The sequence below is a fragment of the Bos indicus genome, chromosome 28, assembly GCF_029378745.1.
Source record: "Bos indicus isolate NIAB-ARS_2022 breed Sahiwal x Tharparkar chromosome 28, NIAB-ARS_B.indTharparkar_mat_pri_1.0, whole genome shotgun sequence".
Taxonomy (NCBI): Eukaryota; Metazoa; Chordata; class Mammalia; order Artiodactyla; family Bovidae; genus Bos; species Bos indicus.
The window spans coordinates 30,600,824-30,621,252 of NC_091787.1; the positions used below are offsets into that span (position 1 = coordinate 30,600,824).

The window sequence follows — 20,429 nt, forward strand, 5'->3', positions numbered from 1 at the left end:
TCGTGTATTCGGTTACTCTGTAGTCAAAACAACCAAGCCCTAGTCCAGACTGCTGTAAGACAAGAGTTCATTGCACTGCCCCTTTTGTTCTGCCCAGGCAGAGGTAGCTTTTCCTTTTGTTGTTTGACTGATAGTTTGGAGGAAATAGTGGCTCTTTTGTAAAAAGTAACCAGATTAGGTTAATTGTAATAAACCAACTAATATCAGTAATCCTTGCCATTGGCATGAAGTATTATTCAGAACAGTAGTTATATTTTTATTGTGCCATTGTGATTTTCTATACAGAAACACCCAAGATTCATTATTTCTATTTTTTAAATTTATAGCTCTTTAACTATATCCAAGATTTCACTGCCGGGGCTCTGCTGGTGGCTCAGTGCTAGAAAATCTGCCTACCATTGCAAGAGATGAGGGTTTGAGGGTTCAATCCCTGGTCCGGGAAGATCTCCTGGAGAAGAAAATGGCAACCCACTCCAATGTTCTTGCCTGGAAAACCCCATGGACAGAGAAGTCTAGCAGGCTGTAGTCCATGGTGTTCCAAAGAGTCGGACATGACCAAGGGACTGAACAATAGGATTTCACTGGCAGGATTGTAGGCCAGGCTTGATGTTTTGTTAGAGACCCATGATATAGTACTTAAAAGCACTTCCTTTAGTTCATAGCTTCTGTTCAGGTATTTTTTCCGTCCAAAAAGGTGCTGCTGCCATTTGCAATCGTTCCTCAAAAATGTGAACCGCTCTCAGTATAACTCTTAACAAAACACATGGCATCTGTGTGCTGAAAATTACCAGAAGCACATTGCTTACAGCTGGCTTTTCACCTTGGTTCCCAAGTGCTCGTGTACAGAATATGGACCTCATGTTCCATCTCTCTCTTTGAATGATGTAGGAGCTTTAAGCTTTCCTGGGTTACTTTGTATATTGAGTATTACAAAGAGAAGTCATTCTGCCTTGCTTTGGCTCTAATTGCAGAAAGTGAAGTCACCGCTTTTGCTGTCTTGGATCAAGACCAGACAGAAATTGTTGATACCAATGGAGCTGGAGATGCATTTGTTGGAGGTACAGACTCATTTATATGATTCTTACTTATAAGTTAAACATTTCCTTTAACCCTATCTTTGCCACATGGCCAAGATTTTTTAATTTAATAACTTTTAATTTCTTCTTTTAAAGAATTAACTCCTGGTATTTTTTCCATATGCTTCTATAATTTTTATGAAGGGTATATTACCATAGAAAAATACATATTTTGGGCTTAAAGGTAATTTACTGTTATGCTATAGCCCAGTCATTTTCACAAGATTAATTGTGTCTGTCAGAATATTGTGTAAACAAGCTGCATCAAGTATAGTACATAGTATATTCATAGCCCTTCTAGCTGAAATGTTAACACATTGTTGTTCTTTAAAACAAGTTGTGAATATTAATAGTATGCTAATAACTAAGAATGATGTCTTTGGATTATATCCTTTGATTGTATCATCTGTTTCTAAAACAATGGTTGGATGTTTATAAGAGCTAAGTCTTTTTTGGAGTGAGTAGTCAAAAATAAAATCAAGAAAATTGGCAGAGTCTTGGCTTCCTGACTTAGGGATTCCCTGGTGTCTCAGACAGTAAAGGGTCTGCCTGCAATGCAGGAAACCCCAGTTTGATCCCTGGGTCGGGAAGATTCCCCTGGAGAAGAAAATGACACTCCACTCCAGTATTCTTGCATGAAAAATCCCATGGACAGAGGAGCCTGGCAGGCTACAGTCCATGGGGTTGCAAAGGATCAGACACAGCTGAGCAACTTCATTTTCACTTGGCTTCCTGACTTAGGTTGATGTAAAATCTGATTCATAAGTTCTGAACTCCTTCTAGCTAAGTGTAGTTAAGCTAGGTTAAGATCTCTAGAAAGCTTTAGATTCCTGAATGATAGCCCAGAAGAGTCCCTCCTGATCTTTAGTTCTCATAACATCAAAGAAAGAAAGGTAAATGGAACTGACCCTTGTCCTTTTTCCTTGGAGTATAATTTGAATTGTGGGAAACTTATTTGAGATTATGTAACGGTTTTAACTTAGTATTGTTTAAAATATTTATATTCTTTTTATTTTAATATTCTATTTCACTAGCATGAATTTTTCATGTTTCCTTCTTTGAAACTTTTCATTACTAGTCTTAAACTGTTAACCATAATACTGGTAGCATGCACCATGCCCTGTTCTTTGGAAAGAGTACATGTGCATTCAACAAATACTGTGCTACTTTGCTGTCATTCATGTATCTTTTATTTCTTTGCTCTGAAAGTTTTCACCAGTGATTAGAGGATTTTGCAGCTGTTTTTTCTATTCCATGCTGCTTCAGAGGTCTAATACCATGTAAAATCTAATACCATGTAACCTAAAAACACCTTATCCAGAATTGGTTCAAATTCTGTAATACCTTAAGGAGACACTATTGATTTCCTGGTTAAAAATTGGTTAAACCAGTAATCTTAGTACAGAAACTTATAAACTTATAACTTTTGTGTGTATTATTTAAGCATTTAAAAATACTTAAAACAGTTAGAATTCTCTTTCTTTGCTATTTAGTTTGGTACTTCCTGAGGCCACCATAAATATAATGATGATGATATGATGATGGTGGCCTAATTAGCCACTACTTCTGATCCTCAGACCTGGGTTTCCTAGCCTTGCAACAGCAATTCCATTATAGACCCTTGCTGCTGCTGCTGCTGCTAAGTTGCTTCAGTAGTGTCCGACTCTGTGTGACCCCATAGACAGCAACCCACCAGGCTCCCCCGTCCCTGGGATTCTCCAGGCAAGAACACTGGAGTGGGTTGCCATTTCCTTCTCCAATGCATGAAAGTGAAAAGTGAAGTTGCTCAATCGCATCCGACTCTTGGCGACCCCATGGACTGCAGCCCACCAGGCTCCTCCATCCATGGGACTTCCCAGGCAAGAGTACTGGAGTGGGTTGCCATTGCCTTCTCCATAGACCCCTAACCTCCTATAATGTTTCCAGTACAAGGTAGGAATATGTAGACTTCCTGAGGAAGAGAAAAGTCATTCTTAGGATAGGAAAGTAGGAACAGCCAGTACCCATTTGTATTATGGTTAGAGTGATAAATAAACTATATCATCAAAGCACTTGGGCTCTTCGAGGATTTTCAGCCTGTTTATCTTGTTTTTCTTACTCAAGCTCAGTATATACTTATGGTTGGGGTACAGTGAGGTAAATAAAAAGGAAAGAGTGTGGAACAGGGACCTGCAAACTTTTTTTCCTAAAGGGCCAGGTAGTAAATATGTTAGGCCTTGCAAACCATATACAGGCTATATCGCATATTCTTCTCATTTGTTTTCTGGCTTGTTTCTTGTTTTGTTTTTTCATTTTTTACAGTACTCTAAAACTGTGAAAACCTTTCTTCTCTCTCCAACTGTAAAAAAGCAGACCACAGGCTGGGTCAGACCCTTAGGTTATGGTTTGCCAACCTCTTTTGTAATATGTTGGCAGCTTCCTCGCTTGATTCACTTTCATCATACCCTGGATTTCACTACAGATTGTTGAAATCAGTATAGAGAAAGTGGAAGGCAGGCTGAAACTAGGCAGAACTTTACTGATAAAACCTCAATTCAGTTCAGTTCAGTTGCTCATTCATGTCCAACTCTTTGCGACCCCATGGATTACAGCACAACAGGCCTCCCTGTCCATCAACAACTCCTAGAGTTTACTCAAACTCATGTCCATCCAGCCATCTCATCTTCTGTCGTCCCCTTCTCCTCCTGCCTTCAATCTTTCCCGGCACCAGGGTCTTTTCCAATGAGTCAGCTCTTCGCATCAGGTGGCCAAAGTATTGGAGTTTTAGCTTCAACATCAATCCTTCCAATGAACACCCAGGACTGATCTCCTTTAGGATAGACTGGTTGGATCTCCTTGCAGTCCAAGGGACTCTCAAGAGTCTTCTCCAATACCACAGTTCAAAAGCATCAATTCTTCTGCACTCAGCTTTCTTTATAGTCCAACTCTCACATCCATACATGACTACTGGAAAAACCATAGCCTTGACTAAACAGACCATTGTTGGCAAAGTAATGTCTGTGCTTTTGAATATGCTATCTAGGTTGGTCATAACTTTCCTTCCAAGGAGTAAGCGTCTTTTAATTTCATGGCTGCAGTCACCATCTGCAGTGATTTTGGATCCCCCAAAAATAAAGTCAGCCACTGTTTCCACTGTTTCTATCTATTTCCCATGAAGTTATGGGAACAGATGCCATGATCTTCGTTTCTGAATGTTGAGCTTTAAGCCAACTTTTTCATTCTCCTCTTTCACTTTCATCAAGAGGTTCTTTAGTTCTTCACTTTCTGCCATAAGGATCATGTCATCTGCATATCTCAATTAGGTATCCATTTTTTCATTTAACCTACTCTCATTGCTTCACAAGATAATCAGATCCTGAAAGACTGAGTCATGCAATGAGATAAATAATGTTATTTTAACAAAGAATTTCCTGAATTTTAATAAGTGTTATTAAATTCCCTGAATTCTTTAATAAGAATTTTAATAAGTGTTCCCTGGTGGCTCAGAGGATAAAGCATCGGCCTGCCATGTGGGAGACTCAGGTTTGATCCCTGGGTTGGGAAGATCCCCTGGAGAAGGAAATGGCAACCCACTCCAGTATTCTTGCCTGGAGAATCCCATGGATAGAGGAGCCTGGCGGGATACAGTCCACGGGGTTGCAAAGAGTCGGACGCGACTGAGCGGGTTCACTTCACTTAACAAAGAATACTAATGTTGGCTAGTTCAGCACATTCTGTTTACTTAAGTCAAGCAATACAGTAATAGCAATAAGTGACACGTAGTGCCCCAAGCCAGTCAATATCCTATGCACTTTACATGTATCAACTCATTTAATGTTCATAAAAGCTCCTGGATAAGTCATATTTAACCCCATTTTACTGATAATAAAGCTGAGAAACAGAAGGGTTGGGTAACTTGCCCAAAGTCTCATAGCTAGAAATTAGCAGAGATAGGCAGTATGAACTAACTGTTCTGCTTCTGTAAACGTTTAGGGAATTCTCATCATTAGGACTCAGAACCACAGACCAGCCTTACTAATAATAATTGGTTTTGCCGAAGAGAATTTTCCTGTCGTCTGCATCGATGACTTCATTTATTGAACAGAAGCTCTTGTTATCTGATGGGATTCTGAGAACTCTAGGGTAAGATTGTTGCAGAAAAGAAAGAGGAGAAAGGGAAGAGAATCAAAGGACTGGAATTCCCGGTGAGTTTGAACCGGGAACTTCTTGCTAAGCAGTGGAATTGATGGCGCTACAGAGGTACTGAAAGACAGATCATAAACTTGCTTGGCCAGCATGGAATCTGAATGGAGGGAGTTATATGAACCAACTGTTTAACAGCACCAGGCTGATGCATCTGTCTTACAATAGAGATGGTCTTGTTAGTTTGAAAAGTAAAAAATCCATTGGTTAAAATCCCCTACTTCCATCTCTGTACCTGGGAAAGCATACTCCTTTGGCTTGAACATGAATGGAGAGGCAGTGGCAACATTTGCATGTGTTATGTAGTTTCTTTTTTGTGCTTTATTGCCTGATTAATATACCTCCTTTCTGATTGACACATTTTATCTTTAGATGGTTAAAATATTCCTCCTATTACTTTCAAGTTTTGCTGGCTTAAAAGCATTTCTTTCTTTTGTGAATTTGCATAACTGTATTCCAGTCCCAAATTTAAGTTCTTAGATAAATGATGACTTCACCTACCATGTGGTGATATTGCATATCACAATACCAGAGTGCCATGTATTCTTATTAGCCACATAAAAGGGACATGACTACATCATTGATGTATAATTTTAAAATGACTACCCCAAATGTACATAAATTAAATTCATAGTTCCATCTTAAGGGTTTAGTGACGGTGACAAATACCTCTGACCTCTACAAGCATACCTCCTTGTTCTGTTTGTAGATCTTCAGCACTTTTCTTACGTGTCACTTGCCAGCCCTGATGGAACTGCCCTTTTCACATTCTCCCTCAAAAGCCCAAGCACTACGATTGTACCCTTGGAAATGGAGACAATTCTATAATCTCTAAGTATGATTTCCTAATTTCCCAGGTCAGTAGAAAATTTCTTCCTGTTGTCCTGCTGTGCTTTGTCACAGCAGGTCTGCCTTTTCATTTGGAACCCTCTTTGTCACTGCCATAGTAACAAATGGAAACATTGAGAACATTTTGTGACAGGCACTGTCATTGTTCCCAGTGAAATCCCTTCCCCTGTGTCTTCCCAGTAAATGAAACTGAGAAGAAAAATCATAACAAATACCATGAAAGGGGACCTAATCAATATGTTCCCAGTGGGCTATCAATACCAGCTTGTGTTAATCTAATATGATTTAGTCATGTTTCATGGCAGCTGTAGGAATATGGACTAGATTTGCTAATCATTTTTAGACTGAGTACACCTTTGACAGATTATTCCCAGGCACATATATATTAATATAACTCTCAGATAAAAGACTAGAGACCTCACTCAAGGGCCAGCATTCTTAGGATTTAAAAAGCTTCATTAAATAATGGTTAAAAGCCATATATAGCTTAGAACAGTTTATTTGGAATGATAGTAGAGTAACTGTGCTGCCTTTAATATTTTTATTTTCAAATTCCCATGACAGCTTTTGCAGGGAAAATGAATTTTCCTAAAAGATATTACCTATAATATGCAAATAACTTTTAAAGCTACTTAGCAATCACACTGTAAATAATTATCCTATTTCTCATCTAATAAACAGGAGCATTAACTTCACTTTCTAACTTATGTTCAGAAAAGATGGTTTTTTTTTAAATGATTTAAGTTTCTAGAGCAGAGATACTACTTCCTTTTCAAGTAGCACCTGTCTATATTTCTAAAAACCATAGGGAATCTAAATTATGTTTGTATTTTCTATTTTTACCTTGCCTTTTGTTCCCAAACATTTGTATTAATAGCTTACTCTCCCATTTTTCTAAACTGCTGCTTCATTATGCTACACAAAGAAGTGATGCAGAATTCTTATGATTTTTTTTTTCCTGCACAACCCCCTTCCTTTGCTATCAACTCAGAGGACTAGAAAATAGCTTGGTACATGTTGAATATATCATTTCTCACACTTCTTTATTCAAAAACCAAAACCTTCATATGACGCACTGTATGCAGAAGATTTACTTGTGCATGGTAACCGAGAAGATTGCTGCATATTCCTACCATGTCCCACAGCAACAACAATCCCTTCTCTGTCTTTTATCTCTAGCAGGATGTCTTTAGTGTTCAATTTCTTAAGCAGTTTCCCTTAAAACCATTAAATGAGGAATAGAATACACTTGGCCATTTGTTGTTGTACAGTTGCTCAGTCGTCTCTGACTCTTTGTGATGCCCTGATGGCAGCACACCAGACTTGGTCATTAGGAATTTGACACACAACACAGACATCAGCTCAAGTTCATGCAAGGGGGAAGGGAAAAGAGATTCACACCTTGCACAGTCCTAGGATTCTTCATGACATGCTATGCTGATGTTTCACATCTAGAGATTTCAATAAGCTGACATTGGACCAGGACCAAATTTCATGAACCTTGCCAAAGATTATTTAAGCCTTTGTTTGTCTAAAGAGGTAAAGATGATCCTCAAGCCTTAACAAAAAAGAGAAATAACTTTCATTCACATGGGATACAGGATGATTTTAGGATAAAGTCTGAAATTTCTCACCATTAGAAATGTTCCCTCAAAGATATAGTATCTTGGATGGCCTCCATCTAGAAGCAATTGTTAATAGATAATGGAATCCAAAGGACTTTGTCTTCCATTTGGATAATTTAGAGACAGGCTGAGCCGTGTAGGCTATCAGATCCTGAAGCTTACATATGAACCTTGTTATTGTTTAGTTGCTAAGTCATGTCCAACTCTTTTGTGACTCCAAAAAGAATCTGGCAGTCTCCTCTCTCTGTGGGATTTCCTAGGCAGGAATACTGGAGTGGATTGCCATTTCCTTCTCCAGGGTATCTTTTATGACCCAGGAATCAAACCCACGTCTCCTGCATTGCAGGTGGATTCTTTACACTGAGTCTCCTGGGAAGCCCAAAGATCAACCTTACATTTCCTGTGTTTGAAGGCTATTGAGAAATGCTTATTCTAAGGAAACAGCGTTGGTATTTATAAGATTTCATTTGGTGGAAAAGGGCAGAAGAAATATCCTAAGCAAAACTTTCTGAAGTTGATTTTCTTAGAAGTGACATGATAAAATTTATGTGTGTAAGTTTTCCAACTTTTAACGTTTGTGAGTCAAATAGAACTAATTTGAATCCAGCAGCAGTTTATGCTGCTATTATATGGATTTGGTCAGTGTTACCTACCTTATCTGTCTGATTCATACAGCCAGTATCATTTAGGTTTTGCTGTGTGACACACCACCCTCAAAACTTAGTGACCTGAAAAACAACCATTTATTTAGCTCCACAAATCTGTGAATTGACAGCTGGGCCCAGGCTCAACTGGGAGTTCCTCTAGTCTCAGAGGTTCGAGAGATTAAGTAATTTGCCCAAGGTCACAGTGAAAGCCAGGATTCGAACTTAAAGTTTGACTGCAAAGTTCTTAACTCTGATCATTTTGTTATACTCAATTCCATTAGTATATCCTTGTCTTCCCCTCCAAATGAGGAGAAATATCCAAAGTGCCTTTCTAACCACTAGTCTGTAGACTGGGGCCAGTCGACAGAAATTTCATCAGTCAATAGCAAAATGAAAAAAAAGGTAGGAGCAGTATAGTAAGTTTTCACAAAGCTAAATAATTCAATTGGAAATCTTGTCTCAGGAATGTTTGGATTTGTTACCATGTGCCTTTATTGGCTTTGTTATTAGTATAATCAAATAAATTATTAGAAACAACATCCAAACTATATGAAAACTTGTATGAAGTCTAACCTCTGTTGTCAGATGGCTGTTTACTGTCAACAGAAGTCTGAATAAAACAAAAATTTATCGACATGATCACTAAATTCACAGCTATTATCCCATCAGATATGAGTTCCCAAACCTGGGGTATGAACACAGGATCTTAATTTATTTTTCATTTAATTATCTAGTTTACATTGACGTTTTATGAAGTTAAGATATGTACCTTTTATTTCTAGCCCATGAAATAAATGGCAAATTAAAACCAGTCTCTGTCATCAAGTGCTCTTAGAATTTTAAAACCACCCTGCTGTGAAGAATTGTCAGTTGATCAAACACAGGTTTTTGAATTGAGTTAAATAGTAACAAAATTACTTATCTTGCATATGAATTGAAGCATAAATAATCTTACTATCATCTCCTTATTCCCACAGCTATGACTTTGTCCTGATGTGCCTTTTTGTTTTTAATTATTATTGCTTAAGATGTTAGTGCTGAAAGGGAGTATTTTTTTAAATCATGTTTCCTGGTTTTCAGGTTTTCAAACTGTTTTCAATAGTGAAACCATGTTCAAATGAGGTCTTATCTGAATCAAAATGAAATTAGGTTAAACAAATCCCCCATATGACCTTATCCACATTTTATTTAGCAGTTCATAAAAGAGTTCCCTTGAATGGGTTGATGTTAGTTATGAAAACCTAACATGATCTGTTAAAAAGCCCCCATTTGATGGATGAGGAAAGTGAGACCAAAGAAAGGGAGTTAATTGCAAATATGCAATACTAGAAGCTAGATCTCCTAATTCATTAATTCATGATCCAGTAATTACATATGTTCATAAGCCAAATGAAAGTTGTCAGTTAAGTACGCCTTTTGGAAATATATAGGTCAAGAGTCAATACCCCAAATGGATAGAAGCCTTTGATGTAGTTTTTTTTTTGTTTTTGGTGTGTGGGTATCCAAGATGTTAAAGCTTTCACAATAAAGAGAAGCATGTGCTAAACTTTTATTTTTGGAACCACATCAAGAGCTCACAGGTTAGGTTTAGAATTCAGATTCTAATCTCATCGTGTACGTTGTTGTTCCATAAGGAGTAATGATCATTACAGCAGTATTTTGAAAGGGGTTGGGGTGTAAGGGCACCTTATCCATACAAGTAAAACATACTGCTTTCTGGTACTCTTTAGGAGCTTATTTTCTGAATTAGGAGCACTGAAAGGTTTTCTTGGTTTGGGATTTTTTTTTTTTTATAATTCAAATGTAATATCCCACACCATGTTAATAGAGTTTGACAAGTTTCCATTTTCAGATACCAGAGAGAGGAAATAAGTTATCCTCATTGTTACAGCACTGATCACTGCCTGTGTATTATACCATACTGCTCAGTCGCTGTCTTTGTGTGGGAGAGCATATTGTGCTGAGCTATCATAAAGGAACCTTCGCTCTGAATTGACTTCCTGTCCATGTCAGTCACTACACCATCTGACACCACTTAGGCTTTGGTTTTCATTATGCAAATATCTGCTAGGTCAGACCTTACCCTTACAGGCACAGTAGCTTTTTAAGTTATTTCAAAACTTAATGTTTGTTGATTTCCTTTTTCCAGAAAAATCTGTGTTTTTTAACATATGAGTCACAAGTTGTTTAAGTTCATGACTAGCTGGTAGTCAATATGAAGTCAAAACAAAATTTTACTAACTAAACTACATAGAAAATGAAAGGAAAAAAAAAAAAGCTTCTGTCTCAGGCTTTTTCAGCAGGGGGAAACCATTACTTTGTCACATCTGGGTAGTCTAAGCCAGCCAAATTGAAGTGGGAATTTCCTGCCATATGTTAGTTCTTTGAGCAACCTGTGAACATCTAAAAGAGGGTATATGAGTTCTTGTTTGGTAGAGCTGTAGCCACTGTGGAGGCTTGCGCCTAATAGGTAGCAGACATTTTTATGTACTGCCACTCATCAGGAGGTTGTGTCGTCTGTCTATAGCTAACAGTGTTTGCTCTTGTTAAATACGTTAATTTGGAAGACCTAATTTGGAAGGTAGAACATCAGGTCTCAGATGCTATGGCAAGAGTGAACGCTGTGAATTCCCAAATTTTGGTGATAGTTTTGTTTCATTAATAAAAAGAAGGTAAGACTGAATCACCATGGGTATTCCAGATAACTTGAATAAGGTTATTTTATAAAGTCAATGAAGACCAAAATAAGCCACTTAATATAAAGGAAAATAAAGATTCTGAAAAGGCAGAAGAAATATCAAGTATTTACATCAGCTTTCTGTTCAGATGCACATGGGAATTAGGAGGTAAAAATTTCATTCGGAAGAGTTGTGCACAAAAGGTAGAAATGCTTCATCCATTTGAAACAAGAGACATTTTTAAGGGGAAAAAAAAGGCTTTCCACATGATCTCACTGTTTTTGTCATCCTCTGTAAGGGAAAATATTGACATTTGCCAGACTGTTTGCTCCAGCTTTCTGATCTCCTGCAGTTTATTTTTATAACAACCTTATCGATGGGCCTCTTACCCAGCTCTCTAGGTTTAACTGAGTTGAGTCGATTTGTTACCACAGCTTCAAGTAGCTGTTACAGAACAAGCAAGACATCCTAATAAAGCTGTAAATGTGTTTACTCAAACAGAGTATTGATTTTACTTGGAGAGGGAGAAGCTGGTGCTTAGCACAGTGTCAGGGTGGATGAATTTCACTGCAGGTTTTCATTGTCATCTGTCATGGTTGTGAGACACTAAGTAAAGCCATCAGAGGATAATTAGAAGTACCAGAAATTTAGCCCCTAAAATCAGTTAACCGCCTGGGAGTTTTGTAGGTTAATTAACTTTTATTTAAAATTTCCTCTAGTAATAATAATCAAGCATTTTTAATGGTGCTTTCAGATAGAGCAAGATTTCAAGGTCGTGACTTGTTAAATATATAAATTTAATGGCTAAGGGTTTTTCAGACTTTTTTTCATTCTTGTAATTTAAGCTAACATTAGAACACAATGTAAGGAGACAGTGATCTGTACTCATATCAACAGACATACGTGGTCTTTCTGAAAAATCAATTTTAAAGAAACAGTAAAGCAATTAGAAAGTAATTAAAACACATCCTATTAAGGAAAAAAATTAGCCAGTTAGCATCTTTAGTAAACCTAAATGGTTTTGTAGTGCAGCATGACCTGGACGCATAAAACTAAATGCCACCCTTGTTTCTTAATACCTTCCTTCATTAAAGAAGAATCTAAAATATTCTAGCTTGCTGTAAGTCGTTATCTTGAAGATAAAAGTTGATTGCACAACTGTGAAAAAGACAAGAGTCAGATTAAGAAGTTACTTACCTTCTATAAAAACTATATGAGCTATTGAATTTGATAAAAGGTGGTCATATAAACACTTTACTTGCCTCCTTGCAAATGACTAGAATAAGTCACAGTTGAAATGAGTTATACCTAGGATGATGAACATAAACTGAAAATTTATCAAAAATAAGTTTTACCATTATAGATTTTTTTAATTAGTCTTTTCCCCATCATCTACAGTCATTTATTTGCTGCCTTATAAGAAACTCATGCTTTCTTGCACTACTGCCCAGCTTACCTAAATGACTCATTAAAATGATGATATCTAAGGAATGACCATTTCTAAAGCCTAGGAGTAACAGACTCTGTCAAAAAAACAGTGAAAGATATTGAAGCATTTTCTTTGCCTTTGAAATGCTATATAGTTATAAGCCAAATTCTACCCTGAGTTAAACTTTTAAACCTTGAAGTAGCAGATTGTAAAATTTTGTTATGTAACTGGGCACCACTAGAGCTGCTTCTTTTAATTTTTCAGAGGGTAGAGGAAGAAATTGATTTTTCAGAGCTGTATTTCCATCTTTATTCTATGTTGAAGTAGTCAAAGACAGAGGAAAAGGAAAGGATATAGATTTATGATTATAATATATCATTCTGTTTTTTATATTTTAAAATCCCTACAATATAGTAATTAATTTTGTTCTCTTCGTTTCTAGAGAATGATAGCTATATGAGGAAGCTTGTTGTCATGGAAGCAGGGAGTGGTGCAGGATCTAGTAGGGCAGCCATACTTTGGCTTCATCTGACTCCTTTGGTCAAAGGAACAGAAACCCATTTCATCTAGCTCAGAATAAGGATTGTTTTTTAAGGAAGCACATTAGCATTAAAGGAGACATTATAACATAGTGGTTAAGACAGTGGGTCAAAAGATGTGGATTTGAGTCCTGGTTCTGCCATTAACTAGTTGTGGAACTAGTTACTTGACATCTCTGAGCCTCAGTTTTCGCATCTATGAACAGAGGACAAAGTAACTCTCATTTGGGTTATTGTAAAGGTTGAATGTAACAATGTTTACAAAGCACAATACATAATACTTAGTAAGGACTCATTAAGTGTTACCTGTCATAAAAGGAATCTCAGGCAAGAACCATGACTGGACAGGTTTTTGCTGAGAATGGAGCCAGATGATGATTCTAGAACCCAACAGTTCTAGAGACCTCAACAGCAGAAATTCATGGATCTTTACTCCAGTGCTTATGCACTAATGTTACTCAGCTTCACTGTATCTCTGCTTCTTCCTTCTTGGTCTTTCTTTTTTTTCCATTCTGGCTCCTCAAAGAGAACACCAGGTTAGCTCAATTTACTTCTTGTGCTATTCATAAATAGGACACTGGAAGAATATCTTGGGTCAGATGTCCTGGCCTTGATCCAGAGGTTGATTTGTATGCTCAAAATACATCAACTGACCACCTCAACAATGCTGAAGGTGAAGCAGTTTTTCTTTTCTTTTTTTTTTTTTTCTAATTTTATTTTCAAACTTTACATAATTGTATTAGTTTTGCCAAATATCAAAATGAATCCGCCACAGGTATACATGTGTTCCCCATCCTGAACCCTCCTCCCTCCTCCCTCCCTAAGCAGTTTTTCTTAAAAGGGTGATGGATGGAGCCTTTAAAGGGCTGCGTGTACATACATGCCTTGTCTTTACCCTTTTTCTCGTACTTAGAGTTCCGAAAATGTTCCCTACAGCATGATCCATCTATCACACAACACATGGAACATCAAACACCTTATATCTTAAGCTAGAAATCTAGGGATCATACTCAATATTTTCCTTTCCCTCTGTTCAAACCTTCAGTGAGTTCTTTTGACTCAGTTTTAAGGATATATCTCATATCAACTCATCTCAAATCCATCTGTTTTTCTGCTTTATCAGATCTACCACTTTAACTCAGGCCTATTTTTTACTTACTACAGTAGCTTCCCATGTGCTTAGTCTCTCAGTCATGTCCAACTCTTTGTGACCCCATGCACTGTAGCTCTCCAGGCTCCTCTGTCGATGGGATTCTCCAGGCAAGAATACTAGAGTGGGTTGCCATGCCCTTCTCTAGAAGATCTTCCCAACCCAGGGATCAAACCTAGGTCTTTGGCATTTACCATCTGAGCCACCAGGGGAGGGAATTCTGCCTGGCCAAATTCTGAAAATCGTCAAGACAAGGAACTCCTTTCTATATCTGTTCCATTTTCTTCCTTCTGGAATAGGAATGTCTATAACTATTATCATACGCCTATCCCACCACTGCATTTGGAAAGCAGGAGCCCTGTTGATGTCTTGTTTCTCTGATTCACAGATGCAAAGGAATTTTACCCCAGGGTTTGACCTGTTGCTGATTTAGATGATCTAGATGAGATTTGGGACTTTTGAACTGATGATGTTTGGACGAGAGTTTAAACTTTAGGTTTGAGACTTTGGGGAATATTAGGGTAGGGTGAATATATTTTGCACAGGGGACAGACATAAATTTTGGGGTCCAGAAGGCAGACTGTAGTGGGCTAAAGTTCACCTCCATAAAGATATGTCCATATCTTAATCCCCAGAACCTTGGAATGTTACCTTATTTGGCAAAAGGGTCTTACAGATGTAATTAAGTTTAGGCTCTTCATATGAAATTATCCTGGATTATCTCAGTGGGCTTGAAATTACAACAAAAATGTCCTTATAAGAAAGAGGCATAGGGGGATTAAATACACAGAGCAGAAGTTACTGTGAGGACAGAGCAGACAGGGAGATGTGGCCATAACCCAAGGAATACCAATAGCCACCCAAAGCTGGAAGAGGCAAGGGGAGATTTTCCTCTAGAGCCTTTGGAGGGATCATGGGCCCTTGATTTTGGACATCTGGCCACAACAACCATGAGAGAATAAATGTCTGATATGTTAGGTCACCTAGTTTGTAAGGAAACTAATACAACTAGTAAACATTTTAAAGGGTTTTGCACTTTTAAAAAAACATTCTGAAGAAAATCTGCATAAATTTCACCTTTGCTTGCATGCTCTAGCTATGCAAGCCTTCTTTCAGGCCTTAGACACTTTGTACATGGAATTCCCTTGGCCTGGAATGCTCTTCCCTACTTTGCATGGCAGTGTCTTTGCCATCCTCAGTCTCAGCTTAACAGTTTTCTCTAATCATTCTGTCTGACATGGCTCCATTCACTCTTCTGTACTGCTGCACATAGTCATTTTCCTAATAGCACTTAACATTCTCTGGAATTATCTTACTTATTAACTTATTCACTGACTTATTGCTTCTTAAAAAATCTCCCCCATTAAAATACAAGCTTTAAGAGAATAGAGTCTCTATGTGTCTTATTCTCCAATGTATCCTCAGGATCCACCACAGTACCTGGCAGAGAATAGACAGTAAATATTCACTGTATGATATAAAGTCAGTTAATCACACACATAGTTAGAACCAACTTACCTCCTACATCAAATAAACTTAGTATATCTAAGAACTTGGCTATTGAGGGATTTTGTCAGAAAAGGAATGAGTCAGGAAATAGCAGGTTAGACCATACTTTAGTATCAGGGCACCTTCACCTAAGATTAAACTGTGCTACTTAAATGACCACTGATAGAAGGTTAGATAAAGAAGATGTACAATGGAATATTACTCAGCCAGTAAAAAGAGTAAAATAAGGCCATGTGCAGCAACATGGATAGACCTAGAGATTGTCATACTGAGTGAATACTGAGTGAAGTAAGTCCAGTAGAGAAGGAGAAATATTATATGGCATCCCTTATATGTGTAATCTAAAAAGAAATGATAGAAATGAACTTAACTTACAAAACAGAAACAGACTCACAGACTTAGAGAATGAACTTACGGTTGCCAGGGGGAAGGGATAGTTAGGGAATGTGGAATGGACATGTACACACTGGTATATTTAAAATGGGTAACCTTCAGGGACCTCTGTGTAGCACATGGAACTGTGCTCTGTTTGTTGGCAGCCTGGATGGGAGAGGAGTTGGAGAGAGGATGGATACGTGTATATGTGTGGCTGAGTCCTCTCACTGTGCACGGGAAACTATCACAACATTGTTAATTGGCCATACCACAATACAAAATTTTAAAGTTTTTAAAAAATAAATAAAAGTGAAAAAGCGAAAAAAAAAGATTGAACTTTGCTATTATAAGTGTGTGGATGCTCAGTTGTATACTACTCTTTGCAACCCCAGAGACTATAGCCCGCCAGGCTCCTCTGTCCATGGGAATATCCAGGCAAGAATACTGGAGTGGGTTGCCATTTCTCCTCCAGGGGATCTTCCTTCCCAACCCAGGGGTTGAACCCTCCATCTCTTACATCTCCTGCATTGGCAGGCAGGTTCTTTACCTCTAGTGCCAGAATATGAAAACTGATTCTCAGGATCATAATCCTGAACATCAGTTCCTGATGTTAATAGGCAATAGCATACAAGCCAGAGGCTCCCAGGAAGATTTCACAGAGTGTACTGAAGTTACCCAGTAGATGTCTAAATTTGATTTGCTAAAGTGCCTAGTGGGATGTCCAGTGCCTCCAATAACAGTGCCTTTGTCATGTCCTACCTAGGATCTTTACTGCTATTTCTTACTGAAAGTGTTGTGAAATGCAGCTTCTCCACAGGAGTAGCAATGAGACTCCGATGAAGAGCGTTTGACGTACACTGAGCATACATACGTATGCCTGGGGCATAACCCTTGTTTCATTTTCTACACAGTTACCTAAGCTTTAAGCCACAGAATTGTTCTTAACTTTTTAACTTTCATCAGCACCCACATCAAATCACTGTTTATTCTCCTTCCTACCCTTATTATCTGTCACTTTAGACCTGTGGTTCTCAAACTTGAGCGTGCATTAGAATTCAGAAACCCATGGAAGACTTGTTAAAAGATAAGTTGCTGGGTCCTGTCCTCAGAGTTTCTGATTTGATAACGTCTGGGATGGGGGTTAGGTTACGCTAAAGCTGCTGGTATAGGAACTGCACTTAGAGAAACACTCCCAGAATACTGAAGGAGATGCCTATGTGAGCTCTCTGCCAGCACTCTCTTTCCTAGTGAATTCATGTTACTCACTTCTGCCAGGATTATTTTTAAAGTATTTATATGGCTTTCCTAAAAACTGTAAAATCCTCAAGGATTAACACTGTTTTATCCATCTTTGAATCCTTTGATGTCTAGCACCTTACCTAGTAATGGCAGGTATTCAGTAGCTGTTGGTTGATTGAATCAACCAAAATACTTTTGATAGCATTCTAGGTTTTTATTTTCATTTGCTTCTTATACAAGTTTGTATAAGTATATGAGTGTTAGCGTGATAGTGGCATGAGTCTAATAAATTGAGGATTCAGATTAGTCAGTGTTTTAATTTATAGCTTATTCCCTCTCTTAGAGCAGGCATGGGTAATAAAAATAAAAGTACAGCTTTTAAGTTGACTGTCTCATTTGCCGTGTGGAAGCATATATCTGATAACCATTGGTTTAGAAGGTATAGCAGACCAGTCTAAGGGAGCACATAAAATCATCACTGAAGTGTAGATACCTAAGACAGATGGAAAATAACCAAATATTGAAAATCAAATTGACCTAGAAATGACAGCAAAATTTTCACGAAGAAAAGGACAGGGAGAATATAGAATTCAGCACTCTTAGTTGCTGTAAAATATTATATCAGGTTTGCTTTAATTACATGGTAATGCCTCTGAGAACAAAGGTAATTACATGATAACTTATGTTACTATTCCCATATTATCTCTTAATAACTATGTGATTAACTCATCACTACTATACAGTGTGTAGTTCAATATTACTCATGTATAAAGAACATTGATGATGAGTTGGGGTGGGATGAGGGATGAAGATAGTAGAGAAAGCATAGTTTTATAAATATCTAGAATGCAAATGATTCATTAGCTCATTGACCTAGTCCTCAAGGATCTGAACCAAAGCTGTGGAGAATACCATCAGTGTCTAAAATGAATCATGTGGCTTTGAAGACAACATACATAAAATATAGTAAGTTTACTGTGAGCAGTGAAATAGATAAGTGATTATAGGACATAAGGCATATACTTTCATGTTTTGAGAGGTTTTTAGTTTTAAGTAAGTATTAAGATTTATTTTTTAATGAAAAAAGACGTTCTTTCACCCATATCATTAAGCAGCATCTTGAGTTTGTACGTGCAGACTATGTGGTGAGGATGTACAGCACCAGAAACTCTTCATTCATTCATTGCTGATAGGATTGCAAAATGGTACAGCCACTTTGGAAAACGGTTTGGCATTTTCTTAAAAAACACACTCTTACTGTAAGATCTAGCAATTGTGCTCCTTGGTTGCCCAAACGAATGGAAAACTTATACCTACATAAAAACCTGCACACGAATGTTTATAGCACTTTATTCATAATTGACAAAACTTATAAACAGTCAAGATGTCCTTCAGTAGATGACTGGATAAATAAACTGTAGTATATCCATTCCATGGAATATTATTCAGTCATAAAAAGAAACAAGCTGTCAAGCCATGAGGAGGACACAAAAGAAACTCAGACATACCACACTAAATGAAAGAAGCCAATTTGAAAGGGCTACAGATTGTATGAATCCTTTACTGAAAGGATAAGACTATGAAGAGAGTAAAGACATCAGTGATTGTCAAGGGGTGAGGAGGGAGTGAGAGGTATGAATAGATAGAGTACAGGGGTTTTTTGAGCAGTGAAACTATGCTATGTAGTATTGTAATGGTGTGTAACAAATCATTAGACATTTTCTTTTTTTATATATCTTTGAATCCTATAGAATGAACAACATAAAGTGAACCCTAATATAAACCATGTACTTCAGTGAGTCATTATCGGTTCATTAATTGTTAACAGCATACCACACTAATGCAAGACGTTAATGATAGGGGAAATAAGGGATGTAGCAATGAGAGTGTATATAGGAGCCCTGTACTTACTGTTGAGTTTTAAATTAAAAAAAAAAAAAAACAAAAAAGGCCAAAATGGAAAGACCTTTCTCCCACCCACCTCATTTTACTAGTATCTTCAGTTTGTGTGTGTGCCTTAAGTCTCCCAACTTCATCAGTTACAGTGTTCTGAGATTCTAAGGCCAGTATCCTATGGCCAGTGATCTCACCATTTTTACTAAAAAAGCTTGTTCTATTGATGCTGAAGCTGAAACTCTAGTACTTTGGCCACCTCATGCGAAGAGTTGACTCATTGGAAATGACTCTGATGCTGGGAGGGGTTGGGGGCAGGAGGAGAAGGGGACGACAGAGGATGAGATGGCTGGATGGCATCACCGACTCGATGGACGTGAGTCTGAGTGAACTCCGGGTGTTGATGCTGGACAGGGAGGCCTGGCGTGCTGCGATTCATGGGGTCGCAAAGAGTCGGACCGGACTGAGCGACTGAACTGAACTGAACTGATTGATATCACATAATGACCACTCTATCCAAGTACAGTGAACCTTTCTGCTTAATTCTGGCAGGAATTCTCCCAGAATCCCTGCTAAGGAAGCATTGGTCCCTGAATTTCCATTTCAAAAGATGCAGACTGATGTATTTGGCATATGCCATCTACAAATGAAGTCTTCATGTGGGGAAGAAATACTGTACTAAGGTTGCCTCAAAAACTCTCTAAGGTGCCTCCTCTAACACTGCCTGTGTTTCCCTAAACCTCAGAATATAGAAGGTAGTGAAGATCTTTAGTTCTTGAGAAATCCTTCTGAGAATAATGACCAATTTCATTGTACTTAACACTCATACTGATTTACTTTACAGAAAGCTGTTCCCAAGTGGCTACAATTATTAATAAATTCTAAAAGCATGAATGGAAAACTATCAGAATAAAACATCACTTAGCTGAAATTCTTGAATGAGTTGTTCATAAACATTTTCTGAATAATTAAATGTTCCATGTTATCCTTTAAAATGTTTATTGATTTTTTTCTAATTATAAAAGTAATATTACTTACTATAGAATATTTAGGAAATAAAAGGAAATAGGAAGTAAAAATCATCTCCGAAATCTGGAAATGATCATAATTCTTCAGACATATAAGAATTTTGCTTTTTTACTGTTTTGAATAAACATGTTTCTAAAATACATTGCAAAGATCTGACCAAAGAGTAAAAATGGAGGGAAACACATGTAGGAATTTAATAAAATCAGAAT

General features: G+C 37.6%; 1 protein-coding gene across 5 annotated transcripts in view; it reads left to right on the forward strand.

Moving 5' to 3' along the window:
• The window catches only part of ADK (adenosine kinase), a 550,282-nt gene that overhangs the window by 517,238 nt on the left and 12,615 nt on the right, over positions 1-20,429 (forward strand). For 4 of the 5 annotated variants that reach the window (XM_070782218.1, XM_070782221.1, XM_070782220.1 and 1 more), the window contains one exon: positions 972-1,058. The exons of the other annotated variant lie outside the window; for it this stretch is intronic. In XM_070782218.1, coding sequence (XP_070638319.1) covers positions 972-1,058 — 87 coding nt within the window. The remainder of the gene's footprint in view (positions 1-971; positions 1,059-20,429) is intronic. 5 annotated transcript variants of the gene reach the window in all.